Here is a 21,083-nt window from a genome sequence, read left to right as displayed (position 1 = left end):
CTCACTAAATCTACTCTCCTTCACCTCTGCAACACAATAAACAACAACATCCAAAGCCTTTATTCCAGCTACTCCTGTACAGTATTCACCAAGCTGCTAAATATCTCAATAGGATTCAGTACATTTAAAACTCTGCAGCCAGGGTTGAAACACTGCACATATCACTCCAACTCCTGACCAGCCACATCGAGACTGCCTTTCTCTCTCTTCACTGATCAAATCAAAAATTCTCTTTCTTATATTCAAAGCTTATTGTGGTCTCACTCCATCTTATCTATCTTTTAGAACTTCATCATCTTTACATGCCCTCTGGCTCTTTCGGAATCTACTCTCTGCACACACCTATAGGCTCATTGCTATGGGTGCCAGAGGGCTTAGTGGTGTTCTACCCAATCTATGGAATGCATTTCAATGCATCTCATATTAATATAGACCTTTTTTTAAATTTTAACTAAAGACCTCCTTCTTTACTCAACACTTTTATTCTTCTAGTTGATTCTTTGCAAAAATAATAATTATTATCTGTAAAGCAACCTTAGGTATCAGAAAAGTGTTATATAAAAGGAACAAATGCATCTATAAACACATGAACAGACATTTAGGTGGGCATTATGACAATATGTCCTTGCTATTCTGAAATATTATGCATTATTCATAGTATAGCATATTGTGGAACTTGTCAGTACTTAAAAAAATACAATGAACAACTGCATGTTTTTCAATCTGCCATTACCACTGTGTTTTGTGTGTTAAAAAAAAAAAAAATTCACTCGTAATAGAAATAAAGTCTGATTTAATACAGTGACATGCAAATGTTTGGAAAAATAATCTGTTACGATGCAAACAAAAGATGATTAGCATAGTTAGCATTTGAAACATTACATTACAACCTATTCTGCAATTTTAAAAGAAAAAAAAAAGGAAATTCACTCCTTATACTACGAATATTTCTAGTATTGTAGGACATATATTAGCCTTTCAGGCATCGTGACACTGTATTGTTGCCCACCGCAAAGCATAATTACATAAGAGAGGAAATGTTTTCCATCATTTCTCTGATCTTTTTATTCCTAATCTCGCTGTAGTAGAAACAACAACTTTGATGAACACAAATGTTCTATTATAAATGTGTTTACTACGTGCTTGTCCTGTGGGGGCAATTGGCTGTACAGCACAAACACAGCAGATAGAGACTAGCTTGAAAGAGTCTGGAATATTCCTTTAAAAACACACATTCACACATTAGTAATGCTACTCACGGCAGGAGTAATTATAAAAAGTCAAACTGCTTAAAAACAGCTAATTAACTTTTACAAAGCAGTGCTTCCACTCCAGCAGGCACAACAGCTTCTAAACCCACTGATTGCATCTAGAATATTCTTTTGATGTAAAAGTAATTAAAATTAATTTTTGCCTCTGATGATGTAAACCCATGTTTTACATTCAAATATGTTAATATGGATAATTTCCTAACCTTTAAAAATGCTTTTATTGTAGTAATTTCTGCCACTGCAGCACCTTCACAGGTTCTACAATATGCAGATCAGACAATCAACAATACTGCCCCTCTGATGACATCCAACCATCTGCATCTCACCGCTATCAGAGGCACACTGCTTCTGCTGCAGCTCAGCCAATCAGCTCTCCCTCCTGCCCTGCCCCTAAATCCATACATCACCCAGTGCATCTTTAAAACAACCCCTCACATTTTTTTAGACTTTTTCAAATTTGAGCTGAGGGTGGAGTCAGCAGAAATCAGGGGTTTTAATGCTTATTTAATGCATATAAAATCAGAAAAATAAATAGTGTACAATTTGAATACAAATGTAACAAAATCTCAGTCTAGATCAGGGATGTCAAACCTGTTCACATTGTGCTGGTGTGGCTGCAGACCTTTTTAAGCAGTTGGTCAGTCTTCAAACAACTGATGACATGAGCTTCTGCTTGGCTGGAATAAAAAACTGCAATGTGGACAGGTTTAACATCCCTGGTCTAGAGTAAGTATAATGATTCATAAGAGGACTCCACTGGCATTGCTGTTATCACTGTTCGCTCCACTGTATCACTGATTGTTTGTGCTCAGTAATGGATATGTGTTTGTTCACTGCACCAAAGGTGTCAACAGTATTGACATTTTTAGTCAGGTAGAAGTTTAGATACTAGAGTTTAAAAATACTTGAAGTAATAACTCAAGCTTTTTAAAGTGTAAAAGTACTGGTTTCAGAACTACTGAAAGTATAAAAGTAAAAGTAATTTAAGGGGAAAAATGGCATTAAGCACAAAAGCTTAAGCTGTACCACAGGAGCCTATAGTAAAGTATTACACCCCCTTCCCTGAACACACTTTTCTAAAAACCATAATGAGCATAATGTTATATTAAATTGTTAATGTTGATAAATTTCAGATGCACTAGGCTCCCTGTTTCAGCTGCATATGGGTCCATTGAAAATGAATGTATTTTAGTAGAATGTAAATATATTAAAGAAGCTTAGTTGGGACATTTCGAGAGCATGAGTTCTCTTGAGTCTCTGCACGGGTCATCTTCATACTAGACTACATACATCTGCTATGTTCTTGCTGGAGTGTATTGTTACATTTGCACGTGTGATTGATCAGTATAAACCAATAGGGTGTCAGAATGGTATATGTTTATACTTCTCATCCAATCACAATCAAATTCACTCTATCTGGATGAAGCAATTCATTCATTTTTTAATGATGAGAAGCTGGAGCAAAAACAAGCTGAAATGAAATAGGAGGCAATTTTTTTAATTCAAGGAGTAGAAAGTACAGATAATTTGGTGAAAATGTAAGAAGAAGTAAAAAGTTGTCTGAAAAATAAAGACTATAAAAATAAATACTTAAGTAAGGTAACAAAAGTATTTGTACTTTTTTGTAATTGACACCTCTGCACTACACGGATGGGATAAAGGCAGAGATTCCAAAGGCAAATTCCAACTCAGTCAAACCCAAATGGTGATTGTGTTTGTCCCTGTTTTTTTTTTAGTTTTAGATTGATTTGATTATTCTGCTGTATTGTCTAGCAAAGTGCACAAGATCAGACCATACAAGTCCTGGATCACAGCCAGTGTCAGTTGATGTTCAAATAATTCTGAGAATCAGAACTCACCAGCTTCTGGAACAGATGGCCAACTGTGACTTTATCATCCCACTGCTGGATGTTGGGGAAGAGAGCATCGTAGAACTCTTTATGAATCTCGTAGATGTCCTGAATCTTATAGAAGATGGTTTCGATCTGCTCCACGGTCAGTACAGGCTTCGAGGTGGTGGCTGTGGCCTTTAGGGGACGCATGGGCTGTGGAGAGGACAAAAAAATAAGGAGGATGAGAATAAAATATGAGTTGAGAAATCTGACCTTGTAGGGATATTTAGAAACAACAGGCTGGTAGAGTATGAGAAATGGCTGTCAACACTGCAGCACAATAATATAAATAGCTAATGGTTCTCTAGAATATTTTTAGTTTGTGGTCGATTACTGTTAAGCCCCCTGAATGCCAACTGAAATTCCTGTGTCTGGTGAGACATTTTATCATCAAGTAAACTATAGCCCTTATCTGTTGCCTTGAGCTTATATATAGAAAAGAATGGGTAATGACAGCATTGATGAAAAATGCTGGCTGTTTCTCATAGTCAGCCTGTTTTGGGCTTAAACAGTCCATCATCACTAATATTAGTCAAACTGGCAATCGTTTAGCGTTCCGACTTGACAGACATCAGCACCTACTTACATAAAAATATAACATATATAACAAATTCACACATTCATATTGTATATAAAGCTCTGAAAAAAGTAAGAGACCATTTCAATTTCTAAATCAGTTTTTCTGATTTTGCCTTAGGTATGTTTGAGTAAAATGAACAGCGATGTTTTATTCTATAAACTACAATAATATTGTCATTCAGAGCAATTATTCAAAAGCATAAACAAAAAAGAGTTTTTAGACTTTAAATAATGCAAAAAAAATGAAGAGTTCAGAAATCAATATTTAGTGGAATAACCCTGGTTTTAATCACAGTTTTCATGCATCTTGGCATGTTCTTCTCCACCACCAACTTTATGCCACTCCTGGTGCAAAAATTCAAGCAGTTCAGCTTGGTTTGATGGCTTGTGATCACCCATCTTGATTAAATTTGGTCAAATCAAAGAAACTCATAGGTGGAACTTAAGTAGTATTCTTTTTTTTTGTGAATGTGTGTATGTTACAGAAGGGGCAACATTTTTGGAGCCTGTTTGCAGATATATGCTGTAAAACATGGTTTGTCCACTCACCTAAAAATCTTTAAGTGGTAACAAGCAAATTAAGCTTTTTAAGCTTAAATATGTGAATCAAATAACATACTTTAAATGCTGCATTATGCATCCAGTATTTATTTAAGGGTAAGGTCCTTCCTTGTCAAAAAAATAAACAACACTGTCTGCTTATGCATTTTAAAAATAACATTTTGTAGTAACATGCAACTGAACTGAAATTATTTAATTTCAGTTTATTAAACCCCATTTTACACAATTTTTACTTTTTAACGTTACAGTAATTGTATTTTATTTTTCATTGATGCAGAAATGTGCAGGTGGCTTGTATGAAACATTATTTCTCATGTTCAAATTCAAATTATTTACCAAATATCAAAAAAGTTGAGCGTCTTGCTCTCTCACAGCTAGGTAACTAAATAGCAAGCTTATCTGACAGTAACGTGTGCACTCTTACTGTAGATTAGCTCCATGTGTTATCCGTGCACTGCTGTTCTCACTGTCTATTTATACCTCTATCAGTTAATTTCAGGATATGATATTCTTGGTGTATCCTCTATGCCCCCCACAGTTATGAAATCACTGAGACTCCGTGTCTGCACAACTTTGTGTTTGTTTATGAGTGTGGGTGTGGGTGTGCGCACGCATGCAGTCCTTGGCTCCCCTGGATAATAACAATAAGAGTGCATTAAAGTTAAAAAAAAAACAGTTTGCATTAGTGAGTAAATCCAATAATCATTTCCTACAGTTTATTTTAATGAGTGATAAATCCAGCTGTTTCCTAAAAAGCTGTTTATTTTAGTGAACAATGCAAGTTAGTACAAAGATTACTCAATGGTTATTACACTGGTCTGTCTCTCTACATGCCAAAATGTTGTTTGGTTTAATGAGAGGATTTTCCTCAACAATAGTTTATTTTACTAAATAAAACATTCAGCCAGGTCCAAAAGGAAAGTTGATTTAAATAAAAAATCCCCTGAATCAATTGTAAAAACAAAGAAGTGTTACATTCTTTTATTCGTGTGATTTAAACGTTAGCTTTAGTGCACTGACATATATATTTTCAGTTTAAAGAAAGAACTGGTGTGAATTCTGGTCACTGCAGCAGTGGGACCACTTCCCCCCTGTACATCCTGAATGTGGTCTGAAAGCTTACTTAGACTAATACCGGTGTAACCCCACAGACATGTACTCTACAGCCAGAGTAGCACAGAGTTATTTTTCATTTTAGTTATTTTTCTGCACTTAACTTTTTTACATTCTGTATTATTATTATTGCACATGTACAATTTTTTTGGCAGCAGCTGATGATAAAAGTGAGCAAAATAATTATACATGTAATAATATATATTTAATCCTTGATCTGATGCTAACATGCTAACATTTTAACAGCGCTCTGTGTTGTACTCTAAAACTTGCAGGAAGTGACATCATTAAAATATGTGGACATTGCGGAGGCGGACTGAGCAGACTTCTACTGAAGTTTCCCCACTGAAAGAGGAAACGCTGCTCTGGGTGTACCTTTAGATCTACATTAATACAAGCTCTCACAGAAAAGAGTGGGAGAACTGATACACAGCACAACCAATCTCATAAACTTCATTACACAGGACAAAATTAGCACTGAGGGTGAAGAAAAAGCTGTATGCTTTTCTGTACAGCTTTGCTGTATTTTTGTTGCAACTTTCCTAAACTGAGAAGAACTTTTAATGTCATTATCCAGTCAGTCAGTAGTCTAAAGTTAGCATGCTCAGCACATTCAGCATATTCAGCATCCAGCACTACTTCCTCAGTTACTACAGACAGGTGCAGCTGTGATGTTTTGGTTGGTCATAAGAGAGAAATTAATTTATTCTAGATTTGGTGGTCACTGAAATTGTCCTTGACCTTTTCTTACTCTAAGGATTTTACCACATGTGATCTAATGGTGTGTTCAGGACAAAACAATAGACTATTATTAGCTTTATCACACATGAACAATGCTTTCTGAGGTATTGAAGAATATTTCTGGTTTGTGCTCTGACAGTATAAAGAAATAAGGAAATTAAAGCATATTAACCAGTGTAGAACAGCAAGACTGTGGCTGAATTGGAACCCTTATTTAAAAAACAGTAGCCTACCAGGAAAAGTCAAGTTGCAATATTACGAGAATAAATTTGGAATATATTATAAGAGAAAAGTAATCCAGATTTTGCCGTGGAGGGATTGCTACCGGTAGCATAGCCTACAATGCGCTCTGGCTCCGGCTCCCCCACAGCGAGACGCCTCTGTGTTAGGAGATCGTGTGTTGTGCTGTCCTCTTCACCAAGCAGCAGTCCAGCCTTTTAAAACGGATTTTTTGACACTGCTCCTCGGGCAACAGTTGCTCTTTGCTTGTGGCCGGTTCTGGTAAATTATTTCTCGACACTAATTTTATCCAAGCCTTCCAACTCAGCTCAGAGTGCCACTTTAAATGCACAATGCACGCTAATGTTGAGTAGCTGCAAATGTTCAGTCCTGGATTATCTACACGCTTGTTTTATTGAAAACAGTTTGTTTGGGTGAGTAAAGAACTTTTGTTTATTTACAGAAAGCTTGGATTTTGTGTTTTGACTTGTGTTTTGACTAAACTGGTGTGTTTTGGTGGTGTGATGCTCATTAGCCCAACAACCAAAAAAATATATATTATTTGCACTGTTAATTAAGCCACAGTGTTCGAAGTGTGTGAAAAAAGTGGCAGCTTATAGCCTGGAAATTACGATAGTGTAAGGCTATTCAATTAGGTACCCTATATTGGTACCCTATTTTTCTTTACAGTAGTGACTGTAGTCAAAATTTAGTAATGCTCAGAACAATGTCTGTACAATGTTCAAGGAGTCATGACCCCATTCTACTGAAACAGTGTTCACTTTCCAATAAACAACTTTTCAATAAATGATATCTCAAGCTGCGCTGCATATATTCACTAATTTTCAGTATATAAAGCTCTGGAAAAAAGCACTTCAGTTTCTGAATCAGTTTATCTGATTTTGCTATTTATAGGTTTATGTTTGAGTAAAAATAACATTGTTTTATTCCATAAACTACAGAATGTTGTCATTTGTTTATTGTTTAGAGCATGTATTTACCGAAAAGGAGAAATGGCAAAAAACAGACCTCAGATCTCAAATAATGCAAATAAAACTTCATATTCATAAAGATTTAAGAGATCAGAAATCAATATTTGGTGGAATAACCCTGGTTTTTAATCACAGTTTTAATGCATCTTGGCATGTTCTCCTCCACCAGTCTTACACACTGCTTTTGGATAACTTTATGCCACTCCTGGTGCAGAAATTCAAGCAGTTCAGTTTGGTTTGATGGCTTGTGATCATCCATCTTCCTCTTGATTATATTCCAGAGGTTTTCAATTTGGTAAAATCAAAGAAACTCCTCATTTTTAAGTGTTCTCTTATTTTTTCCAGAGCTGTATATACGGGGTGTGTGGATGCTTTGGTATTTGAGCGTAATGTAAGTGGTGTGTCGTTTGTCACAGCTGAGTGTGTGTGTGTGTGTGTGGGTGTCACCTACCAGCAACAGGGCCTCAAGCTGGTTAATGTAGATCTCTTCACTGGCCAGAAATCCAGACAACACCAGCTTCTTCATCCCCAGACAGTTTTCGATGTCCCCCTGAAAGAAAACGATAAAGAAAGAGAGAGAGAATCAATATTATGCTATTAATTCAAAACCTCCAAGCTATATATGATTACTATGAGTGTGCTTTTAATTTTCGAGGCAATGAACAGGAGGAAGGACTATCTGCCATTATTGTATATATTATAGTGTGCTGGGTCTGTAGTAGTTAAATAAAGCACTTGACTTGATTCAGGACATTAATGCCTGTGTGTGCTGAATTATTACAATACAATACACTTTACATACGCTGTTAGATCCCTATAGTTTAGTGTTGTATGACAGAAACTCAACCTCCACTATCAGTTTGCAGTTTCTCCCATAAGAACTAGGCATCTTTATCATAGACAGGAGAGTGAATCCAGACACAGGACAGTAACAGCTGGAAGTGTAATACTGTATACTCACTGTTTTGCTAAATATTCAGAGTCTGAAAACAATGAGGGGAAAAAATGTGTGATTCAAAACACTTTTAATGAAATCCAGAGAAAATCTGCCCGTCTGGATTACTGCACTCTAATCAAGAATGGAAGGAGGTCCAACAGGAAGTGTGTGAGAAGAACAATATAGCCACAAGATATGCCAAGATATGTAAGTATTTGTGCACTACGAGACAACATTCCCTGGGTACAAACTGTTGCTGTAGTCTAGCTCAGAATTCTCTTTCTCTGGGTTGTTTGCTTTGTCCTGAGTACAGTGTTAAGCTAACCACAGCCTGGTCTGGAAACACCTTGCTATTTCCACAGGGCCTGGCACTTGTGTGTGTATATCTGTGTGTGTCTAATACATGTTCAAAGGAGCTTTAGTAGGTGCACTTAAGGTGAACTCTGAGGACAATGGCCCTCATTTATCAAAGCTATGTAAATACAAGCACACAGAGGAGTGCACAGGAAGACACATCAACTACTCCTATGTTGGATTTATCAAGCTGTAGCACGTCGTCAAAATACTGGGAGGGAGGGCTTGGGGGGGGAGGGGGGGGATGTATTTCAGGGCAGTAAAAAAAAAATTGTTGTCCAAAGTAGGAGTGGGCGATATGGCCCTAAAATAATATCACAATATTTCATGGTATTTTTGCGATAACGATATTCTTGGCGATACAACAAAACACTGAATTTAAAAAATATATTATTTACACAATACACTACTGCATTACACTAATGATCCTAATAATACACTTCAAATATCTCCATATATCCAGGATTAAAATAAAATAAATTATACTGGACAGATATAGTCTCTAGATATAGATGGTATATAATGGGAAATGAGAACAGTATGATAATTAGGGGTAGGGAATATGACGATATTTTAGGGTATAATATCGATCACAATATAAAAAAATGTTGGCGATATTATTTTGTTCAATATGATATTGCACACCCCTAGTCCAAAGCTTATCCAGCTATTAGTTAAAAGTATATCAGCTTACAAAGAGAAATCAAGACATTCTCTCAAAATTAATGGTTTTGCTAAAATACTGGCTAACTGAGTTGTATTATTGTCAGATGATTCTGCAGCATTATGTAAAGCGGGACGGGATTATAGTTTATCAGGGGGTCCTGGAGTAATTTTCTCTTTTATGGGGGTCCTCTTTGATTTTATTCCCATCCAGAACGTCCTTGTAAGTGTTTTTTGTCAGAAAATGAAGCCTAAAAATTCACTGGTCCTCCTGTTTTTTTAAATTGCAGTCCGGATGGAGGAGTTTTATCACTGTAGAAGTGATAGAAGTGTGAAATATTTTTCACAGACGTCCCCCTGAAAAACTAATAGGGCTTTTGACATATTTTAATACTGCATGTGTGTTAAACATTAACACAGTGCAGTATGTTTGTAAATGAAACCGTAATGGTCTCAGACTTTGTGTTAATCAGTGTGCATGCAAATGTTTGTGCACCCACTTTAGAATGAGGCATGTGAATAATTTGTATTATCATTATTTCTATTTTTTGTTTGTGTGGCTATTGAGTATCACAGTATCTTGATGATGTTATCGTGTGTAACGAATCATGGTAATATATCTTAACATGAGAAGGCCTGTGATTACCACCCTCACTGTATGATCAGATTTGACAGTACCCAACACTAATGAATCAGACAGACTGAGCAAGAGAGTGTTATTATTGTGCTGTTCTGTCTCAAATAAAATGTCCAATCTTTCCATATTCTGACTCTATTTAATTTTCTGACATAAATTAAATCACATAACCACACAGTTTTAGCTCTACTACAGCAATGACATCAGCAAAGCCACTTCGCTAAAGCACCAGACGTGCTGGAGAACGAGTCTCCAAAATTTCCATAAATCACAAGATGTCTGGCTGTCCCTCCTCCAGTGGAAAGTCAGCAGTGAAGTAGATTACGGCGTATAAAAGAACAAACAGCCAGTGTGTTTACAGAGAGGAAATGTACCACCCCGATGACTAACAGCTACTAGACCAGACAGCTGCCAAATATAGTCTCTAATTTCCTCACCACACTCTCACCCTGAGCTACACTTGGGTCATGGACTGTGCTCTTGCTACCTCCCAAAGGTCAGATATACCTTAAATAACCTGCGGCAGAGCATGAGCACGAGGAATGGTCAGATGAAAGTGTCGCACCGCAAAACATCTGGAGAAGCACACCTTGCAGATCAAAGTATTTTACTGAAGGGCTCAACAAGCAAAAGGTCAGATAAATCACTCCAAATCAAGCACCAACAAATACTAACCCAGTAAAGTGAAAAACAGAATCTAAAGGTTCAGAAAAAAATCCTTCATTTACAGCATCAGTGGAAAGTAAGGTTAAAGTAGCTAGAATTTTTCAGTAGAGTAGAAAATACTCAATACTCAAAGATTATAAACTGAAAGCGACACTAGTAAGAATGCATACTTGAAGTGAACCAGGGAGTCACCATGTTTTCCTTCTAATTCAGCAGGTCTCTCCGCTGGGGGGTGCCAAAGTAAACAAAACTGTAATTCTTAAAAAAAAAAAAAAAAAGTCAAACAAGTGCTGGATGTTAATCTACACAAATTTCTTTCCTGAAAACTATTTATTTGGGTGAGTACAGCGCTTCCGTTTATTTACTGTAGGCTACTGTAAAATTCCAGTATTTTGTCCAGGGGTAAGTGCTAGCCGTGGTTAGCAAGCGCTTAGTCAGCCCTGGGGAGCAGCACTAGCTAGCTGTTGTTAGAAGCGCTAGCCAGCCCCAGTTAGCAGTGCTAGCCAGCCATGGATAGCAGTGATTGCAAACCACGGTTAGCAGCACTAGCCAGCCCTGGTTAGCAGCGTTAGCCAGACATGGTTAGCAGTACTAGCCAGCCCTGGTTAATAGAGCTAGCCAGCCCTGGTTAATAGAGCTAGCCAGCCCTGGTTAATAGAGCTAGCCAGCCCTGGTTAGTAGAGCTAGCTAGCCCTGGTTAGCAGAGCTAGCCAGCCCTGGTTAATAGAGCTAGCCAGCCCTGGGTAGTAGAGCTAGCCAGACATGGTTAGCAGAGCTAGCCAGCCCTGGTTAATAGAGCTAGCCAGCCTTGGGTAGTAGAGCTAGCCAGACATGGTTAGCAGAGCTAGCCAGCCCTGGTTAGCAGCATTAGCCAGACATGGTTAGCAGAGCTAGCCAGCCCTGGTTAGGAGCATTAGCCAGACATGGTTAGTAGAGCCCTGGATAGTAGAGCTAGCCAGCCCCGGTTAGCAGAGCTAGCCAGCCCTGGGTAGTAGAGCTAGCCAGCCCCAGTTAGCAGAGCTAGCCAGCCCTGGTTAGCAGCATTAGCCAGACATGGTTAGTAGAAACACATTAATAAATGAAATGAAGCAAATGAGAGAAATGCAGTTTACACATTTGCATTTTTCTTGCTTTCTTTACTTTTTTTATTTGAGGTTAAGCATGAAGGAAGATGATGAAGAAAATTTTTACAACAGCACAAAGCAAAGTGAACAGATTGAGCACATAGTATAACAGTATAAAGAATGAGAACACTTGAGAAAAGAGTAAATGGGCAGCTCAAAAAAACTGATTTAATAATAATAATAAAAAAAATATCTGTTAACTTTGAGATTTCTGAACATATACAAGTAACCATTGTAGAACATCTGCTTTGCTGGAGTGGTGTGCTCTGGCTTTAAAAGACTAAGAGGAAGTGTGTGTGGCCACTGGCCTTTGCAGGATTCTGGTCAACAGTTAAGAATCCCCCGCCCGCTGTTCCACCCACAGTCTGACTACCTGTTCCTGGCACTGGGGTGCTTTTAGACGGATTAGAAGACCTCGGGCTGTTTATATTGATAAGGCTGAAAGCAGCACCTTTAACAATGTGCGATAGTCATCTCTGTGATGCAAGTTACACACTGCTCACCAGTTTCATGCCAGGAACAGCTAGACCGCGGAGTTTTTAAAAGAAAACAAGGAAAAACTAGCACACACAAACACGCACAAAGCACACACTCGGCTGTTGCCATCATTATGTAAATGCTGACCTTTGCGGCAGGCTCTGTTTGTGAGTACAGCTGAGCATTGTTTACAGCTCAGAAGTCCTCTGAGATCAGAGGACAGGTATCTGTCTCAGCTTCACCGTCAGGTTTGATATCCTTTTTTTTTTAACCATCAGGTTTAAACACTGGAGCCTCACAATCATTACAGGAACAATTTTTTCATTTGTAATATCCAATATTTATTGTCCAGTCCAATCCTGCAACAGATTTATACCAACAGTCTACACACTGACTCTATGAAATGTGATGTCATTAGCTGTCTCTTCCTGTGGATCAGTAGTATTGTTAAAGTCATTCACGTTGGATGTTCTACATTTAGATGTTTAGATCTTAAGTAAAGCATATAAAAATAGCTAATTTAAAGGGGACTGTTTAAAGTTGGAATAGGTCTATAGGCTATATAAAACATGAAATCACTCTCACATAAAGAAATCTCTTCAGATCTATTCTTTCTACTTTCAATCCTTTTCAGAATGAGCTGTTTAAGGGCTCGGACACTTTCAATTTTAAATAAGCTCTTTCAGGCCGCAGCCCACATTTACACTGAGCGCTAGTGCTGGGTGGTATGACCAAATATGTATATCACAGTATTTTTCAAGATTCTGACGGCTTTTATATAGGTTTGTGACTTATTTTACTGTTAGCTGTACATATTATATAAAACATTTACACTTTGATTACTATTGGGTTTACTTTGTCCCACAAAATTTAAATTAATAGGGATTTTTATCTCCAGTGCTGAATAAATGACTCTGTACTCAAGACGGAATTTCGGCTTGTCTAGGGGGCGAGAGGACTGTTTGTCTGACATGTGGGTCGATTGTGCGATTTCATTCATCTCACTTCAGTCACTCCAGTGTGTTAGCTTGTTATGCTAACTGGCTAGCATTAGCTAGAGAGCTGTATGTTTCCTTGACGGTGCTACATGGCACCCTGCAGCACCTCTAGCGGTATGGCGGTATGTTAAAAATGCATAACAGTTTGAATTTCCCCTCCAGTATACGGTATGAACGGGTATACTGCCCAGCACTACTGAGCGCTTACCAGATGTTAGTGTTAGCTTCTGATAAAAAGTAAATCATGTTCTACTGCAAGCAGGTTGAGCTCCTATAATGAATCAGCGACAGTTTCAAAAATAGTGATGCAGTTTTCCCTAGATAGGGAGTACATTTACAGAAGAACTAATTGCAGAATGCTTGATATAAATCTATTTGAGCAGCAGATATGTGGTGGTGGTATGTGGTTGTGTCTGACTATAAAAAATACTATGTAAACTCAACATATCAATACTAAATCTATACAATCTTCTATTGAATCTTCCCCAATCCCACAGTACACTTTAATATCTCTATATTACAATTATAATACTGATACTAATAATTATGTTCTAGCACATTTTAGCAGTTTTAAGCAGTGGTGAGTTCTGCTGTTTGCTGAGGGAGTTTCCTCTCACAGCAGCACAGCTGCTAAATGTGGCACAGTCAGCTGATAAAGTTGTTGTAAATGAGTGTGAGCAGAAAACTAAAGCGAACTGAATGGTGCAGTCTTTATGAAGACAAGCAATCATTACTAGGTCAGTCTAGCACTATCACACCCAGTACTTTCACTGATAAGATCCTGGGGCACGAGGATGACCTTAGCAAACATGGCAACCACACAAGTCAGGCTGCAACATTTAAGGCCTGGCTGGTTGTTAGTTTGAGAAACAAAACTACAGCACAGATACGGTATGTGAGAATGGACAGTATGACACATGCAGACAGGTGGTAGAGTCTACAGAGAGTAGCGTCTCTCACTGAAGAGGAAGTGAAGGAGACGCAGTGGGGAGGTGATGAGGAAATAGCCTGGTGCTTCAGCTTTGTGGCCTCATGCTGCAGCAAATAAGAGTGTGTAATCATGCAGCCAGACCAGGGTTCCAACACACAACACACTGCCATGTGGCCTTTGTTCTTCAGAGGTACACTTTCAGTTCTTCTGCAGAAATCTGTACAAAGTTTTTTTCACACCTTAAAAGTTTGGTCTTAGAAGTGAAAGCATTCTCTGTTTCTCACCATTCAAATTGCAATTCACATTCAGTGATGCTGAGGTCTGGACACCTTCTGCAGTTAGCTTAAATTAAATTGAATTAAAATTAAAGCTTAAAGCTTTCTGCAATCTAATCTGACAACTAGAAGAATAAAAAAAAAAAAAAAACAAGTGCAACCCAAGAGCAGAGACGAAACAAGTCATCATACCCCCTACAGGGAAAGTCACAGGCCAATTACGTTTACCTGGACTCCTGAACTTGCAATTTCTTGATAAAATATTCAGGAAATTACCGTATTTTTGCACTATAAGGCAGACTTAAAAATCTTGTAATTTACCTAAAAATCGGTCAGCACTGCTACTAACCGCAGCTAGCGCTACTGCTAACCGTGCTAAAATATTGTGAGTCAAAGAAGTATATGAACAGTTTTCAGGAGATAAATCTGTGAAGATTAACATCCAAGCACTCGTTTGACTTTTGATTAAAAAAATATTTTTCGCCCCTGCGAGACCTGAATTAGAAGGGAAACATGGCAACACCCTTGTTCCTTACTATTGTTGCACCTTATAGTCTGTAAAATATGGTTTGACTTTTTGACTTTTGTCAAAACAACAAAAACTACCGTTTTTTTCTTTTATTTCTTGTGAGCTTTCCCTTGTTTTGTCTTATTTGTTGACTGAATAGACAGCTCAGTAATTAATGCAGTTTCATTTCTTTCCATTTTGTGCCAAAATGATATCAGTACTTGTTTCATCCACAGCCCCTAGCTCTACTTCATTCTATTTCTTTCAGGATGACTCCTCAGTGAACAGCCTGTTCTAATGTGCCACAGAGAACTGAAACCAAGATCTGAGTGTGAAGGCTATATAAACATCTGAGATTTGTGCTGTTTCAGCATCAGTGACCAGACTTAGTATGGAGAAAGAAAACAGAATTGTATATTTTTATTATTATATGAGATGTACCCCTGTACCCCTGTAAATGTAGTCCATTTGTGATTTGGCAACCTGAGATGTGTGTTAATGTCAGGTGTGAGTGGGGTCTGTATTATTTCTTCAAATTCCCAACAGTTAGCCTGAACTGAAACACTATATAAATAATAATAAATCGTCTATAAATGAAAAATCATTTTAAAAAATGTTTTGGGTAGGGGTGGCATATCAGGATAAGAGGTAGTTGGTGGAACTCGACCTCACTCTGCCTCCAGCCTAGTTGTTATATTATGTGATCACAGTCTACAGCATGAAGATGTCCTTTGCTTGATGCAGGTAATGCAGTTCGATTTTAATGTATTCATATTACGATAAAATTAAAAAAAAACTTTTCTTACAGTCTTACAGTTTAATAATGTAATTTAAAATAATGTGCAAAACAAAGATACAGTATATCATGGAATTGTTACCAGTTAACATCAATGCCATTGGTAGCAACCAGCATCAGACTTTATCAACACATTAAAGCACATTATACCACAGTTAGTTCCGACTCTGCAATGTAATTGGCTGAGAGGCGTTCTGTGAGTGCTGTTATCAGCCGGTAATGCACTGTAACTGAAGCTCTCCATGTATTACTCCACCACATACAGGTAATCTAGCAACAATGCAGCTCTTACAAGCCAAACAGCGCAGCTACAAACGGAGCAGCAAGGGAACTATTTTAACTTGCCAAGTTTTTAGAACCAAACAGATCATATTTTCACGTCCTATTTAACTCAAAATATTTCAATAAACAGCGACAGAGGAACTGTGTTATGATCGCAATAATACACGAGAGGTTCGTGTTATAACGTGTAATGCCAATATTACAAGTTTTAGCACTCCCTTTTGCGTATTATTGCTTAATTGTAGGTTTTCTTACTCATTAGAGTGAGGAACAGAACTGCAACTATAGTATAAACTATAGTGTGAAAATATAAGATAAGTCACTATAGAACAGCCACTCTTAGACTCATAAAAACACAGATCTGCAGATCTGTGATCATTTGCTCTTGTTATAATAACTAATCCAGCTCAAACAGGCCTTTACTGATACTGATTCCTGGCATGACATATCAACTCATATCTCATATCTCACTCACATCATCAAAAAGTGTGTGTGTGTGTGTGTGTGTGTGTGTAGATGTGTGGTGAGGTAAATATTGTGCCCGCTGCTTCCTGGAGTGGTTTTATGTCTAATAAACAGGGTTAAACAGACTGTAGTACACAGTTCAGTTTTCCACCTAATGATTAGCTTTTTCATTTATTCAGGAATCACTCAGAGTTACTTCTCCTGGGATTTGAGGAATAGCTTAGAGTTTCAGTTTGACTCACCTGATTATTAATACAGGCAATGGCACACTCTCCATAGCAACCACACTGCACACAGACACACACACTTGTTTTGTGACTTTTTAAAGTGGAAATTTCAATTGTTGAATGTTTTCTGGAGAGAGTTAAACACTATGGAGCACTGAACTGTTTTGAGACTGAAATCAATATTGTATACATTTTGTTGAATTCGTGCACATAATTGAAATAATATGACTAAGGTGAAAATGGCAAACAACTTTCGTGTTGCTGAGGACTAAGATTAGACTGATCAGCTCTTTTTATTCTCTAATGTTAGGCAGCGCAATGCAAAAACAATAAAACATTACTGAATCTCAAAGGCTGAAGTATATTGCATTATAAAGGTCTGAAAGTGTAAATGTGTTTGATATCATAAAGTATGATAGTGGACAGTTATTAACCTTTACGTTCAAAGCAGTGATGTAGTACAACACCACACCTACTTTAGTGAACTCTGTGCACGGTATAATTAGCAAGCATAAATATAAATAAAAAATTATATTTATTTACCAAATATTTGGCAACCAAGTTTTTTGAGCCAGAAATAAAAAAAAAAACACTTTCAGTATTCAGCCGAAGTGAAAACATATACTTTTGATATTGCTTTTGATTAGTGATCAATAATTATTTATTTTCATTGACAAGCAAAAAAACATTTACAATAAATTTTAAAATATATTTTAATTTAAAAGGAAACTTGATTAAAAAGTTCTTGATATTCGATAATGTTTCGATTTTGATGCATCCCTACATACCCACACACAAACACACTCACAGAAAGATTCTGCAGTAAAGGCTTATCCAAGCATCATAAAGGAGGAATCTCAGCATTGGGTGAAGTTCATGAGTTTGAAATTTTAATCAGTCACTGTTTCTAAAGGATCGTCACCCAAATAGTAAAATAATGTTTATATTAATAATCATGTTAGCTACTTTAAAGCCTGTGAGAATGTCCAAATACTTACAGACCCAACTGTGATAAAACATTATGTGGACACCTGCTTATTCATAAATTCTCCTTAAATCAAGGCTATTGAAAACAGTTGATCCTGCTTTTGTTAGAGTAACTCTAGTCTCTACTGTCTAGGGAAGACTTTCTAAAGCATTGTGGGGCATTGTTGTGAGGATTTAGAGCATCAATAAGATCAGAATGTTGGATAATCACCCCATATCAACTTCCAAACTCATCCCAAAGGAATTGCATAGAGCATCCATTGTTATTTATTCCCTGTAGCCCACACATGTTATTAAGCATTAATATGGGGCCAATTGGTTCCAACATATGTTTACCAGAGAGTTCTTTTCTATTGACAGTACTTCTTGAAGGTGACAAGACAAGCTGTGTGTGCATTCACACATCTGTGTCAGCAATGGGTGTAACTAAATGAATAAAAAGAGGTGTCCACAAACATTTGGGCATACAGTTGTATATCGTCCAGACACGTCTTTGTAAGCACCACATTTTTTCTAACTTCACAATCAATTTTATCCAGCCAATTACATCCTATAGGCAGCACCGTGTGGGCACCAACGAAGGACTCGAAAATTACTTAATTCTGTCTCTGACTTTACATCTACAAGGAGGAGCAGCTAGGATGTAGGAGTGTCTAATAAAGTAAACAGTAAGTGAATACAGTGTTTAAGAATTCCAGCAGTACTGCTGCACCTGATCCACTCGTACCAGCACAACACATTCTTCCATCACTGCAGTGCTGAGAATGACCCACCGCACAAATAGTACCTGCTCTATGGCAGTCCTGTGGGGTCCTGTCCACTGAAGATCTATAGGTCTATAGAAGGACTATTGTCTATAATTACTCTTACATTGTCAGTAGACTGTACACACACACAGTAAACAGTCATTTTACAGTGTAAAAAAATGAGCGACTCAATACTTTCCGCTTCTCACTTCTCTATTAATAACCATTCAACCAAAAAGCCCTCCCAGCAAACAGCAGAGCAATTCTCTCTCTCTCACACACACATTCACTCCCCCTCTCTCTTTCTCTCTCTCACCTTGAAAGCCATGGGTGAACCATCGGCAGATGTATACGGACAATCAAGGGGTGTGTACGGACAGTCCAGGTCCAGATCCAGGTCATTTTCAAACACGTCTTCATCTTCAAGAACTTTATCCAAAAAGCACAACACCACCTCCTCTTCTTCCTCCATGCTGTGGCCGTATCCCTCGCTCTTTCCTCGTTTACTTTTCTTCTTCTCTAGCTTCACCCCAGCACAGGCGTACTAGCTTCCATCAGTCTTTCCTTTCAGTCTTCCAACTCCAAACTCCAAACTCCAGACTTCTGCTTTTTACAGCTGTGTTTTCTTCTCAGTTCTTTCCTTCCCTCTTCCCCTCCTGGCCTTCCTTCTTTCTTTCTTTTCTATGTGTTCTCACTGTGTTTATCCGGTGTACAACACAAGATCTCTTCTGGTCTTTTCTTTAGAGTGCTCTCTCTTAAGAAGCAGTTCTCTCTTCCTCTATCAAGCGCACACGCATGCATGCACACAGGCTGTGAAACCTACATTGGCCGGCCTGGCCAGCTAACACCAAACACACACACATACAGACACACACACACAGACACACACACACACACACACACACACACCACAGAAGTGTTAAACACTGACCCTGACTCCACCCCTTACCAGGGCTGCCTTCCTGGTCTGCCTGTGTGTGTGTGTCTGTGCCTGTGTGCGCGTGTGAGTGCCTGCCTGTGTGTGTGTGTTTGTGTGTGCCATTAGTTAGCATTTTTTAAATAATATTACGCTAACAGCTAGTTATCTAGCCACAGCTTCCAGTTACCAATAGCCACGTTAGCAGTTGTAGCTGAGCTACTAATTTCAACATTGCTTAAGGGTTAGAAAAGCTTACACAAGCTTTACTGCATAACCGCCAGCACAATGCAGCCCCCTATAGCATTAGCTTAACATTGTTTTGATGAAGGAAACAGAAAGTAGCTTTTAGAAAGCTGCTAAAGAAATGCTAACAATGCACCTACCTTACTATGCCACAACATGGATTTTGGATTATTTACTTCTCTTTTTTATGTCTTTTGATTTATGGGTGGTTGTAATAACAAAAATGAAATAAAATAAAAATTGCTGACATGTTTAGAATATTTACAGTACCATGCATAAGTTTAAAGCTCCTTTTCTGGGCAGTTATTGTTTTTTGGTATAGAACAATGTCCTTATAATAATAATACTGCCCTTCTTGCATCTCAGACTCACTCTCATTCAAGAGTAAAAAATAAGTCTTCCTTTTACCATACTTCACACTCTAAGCTAAGCCTTTCTTATCCACAACCACTGACTATATCATTCAGCTACTTCTTTAGTTCCTATTTACTACTTATTTACTCTGAGTTCAAAGCAATATCCGGTCTCAGGAGTGATTAATTAATTTAATTAAAGAATGACTGAAAGAAATAAACTTTTAGAACACTTAGTAAAGTACTCCACTGAAAGTGTGGTTTTCGATTTAATGGCCCAAACCTTATCTAGTATTTATTTTTTAGTTCTGACTTAGTACCATTTACATATCATAATATACTTGCATTTCTATTAAGTGATCTTAGTGTACAAACTTTAAAACATTAAGTTAAACTTAAATTATATTTGGTAATATTTGGGCCAGTGTTTCAACTGTGTTTAATCTGAACACCTTTAGGAAAACACAGCAAACTTAGCCATGGGTTAAATTTGAGAGCATGGCTTTTACACACATGGAGATTAGAGTGGGAAATATAAAGGAGGGCTCTGTGCATCTGGTAACACAAATTACAGCAACAATCAAAACACATTCAGTATTTCAACCTAAAGAGACAAACTTGAAATTGTTGCAGTAAAGATTTTTGGTCCTTTTTATTTTAAAACAAACAATCCACATGTGTGAAGTGAGTTAGGAATATGAACTGTAAAGACATACTTTTAAAAGTCACAGTAAATTCTAGTGAAATGTACAGTCCTAACATATCTCTGCTGGTTAGTAGACATTGCACAACTAGGTTAAGTTATAATCAACACCTTCTTTAATAAGGTATAGTGGCTTAGACTGTGCTCTACTAAAAAGATGAGCAGAATGTTAAAGGGTTAAGTTTGTAATAAGACCAGTAAGAGAGTTACCAGCAAGGCTACATATTTCAATAGTTCAATAGTTAAGCAGTAGTGATTTACTCAAAAGATCTCTTGATCACCCTTCACAAAGAACACTGTGTGTGCCCTGTTTTACTCACTGCTGTCATTGTACCCATGAGCAAATGCACTTAAGCCCAGCCTACTGCAGGGCTGCTACATCAGGGAACCCCAACCACACACACACACACATGCACTAACACTT

At 37.7% G+C, this 21,083-nt stretch overlaps 1 protein-coding gene across 3 annotated transcripts in view; it reads right to left on the bottom strand.

Moving 5' to 3' along the window:
- The window catches only part of abr (ABR activator of RhoGEF and GTPase), a 243,304-nt gene that overhangs the window by 125,567 nt on the left and 96,654 nt on the right, over positions 1 to 21,083 (bottom strand). For 2 of the 3 annotated variants that reach the window (XM_022680329.2, XM_022680332.2), the window contains exons 3-4: positions 7,820 to 7,918; positions 3,131 to 3,316 (exon numbers count right to left, since the gene is read on the bottom strand). In XM_022680329.2, the coding sequence (XP_022536050.1) occupies positions 3,131 to 3,316; positions 7,820 to 7,918 (285 nt within the window). Of the gene's footprint in view, positions 1 to 3,130; positions 3,317 to 7,819; positions 7,919 to 18,757; positions 19,365 to 21,083 lie in introns of those variants that run through there. The other variant, XM_022680333.2, reaches the window with a different exon arrangement.

The sequence above is a fragment of the Astyanax mexicanus genome, chromosome 1 (assembly GCF_023375975.1).
Source record: "Astyanax mexicanus isolate ESR-SI-001 chromosome 1, AstMex3_surface, whole genome shotgun sequence".
In the NCBI taxonomy this organism is placed as follows: Eukaryota; Metazoa; Chordata; class Actinopteri; order Characiformes; family Acestrorhamphidae; genus Astyanax; species Astyanax mexicanus.
Note: the sequence above shows the minus strand (reverse complement) of the source record. Positions and strands in the feature narration are given on the sequence as shown.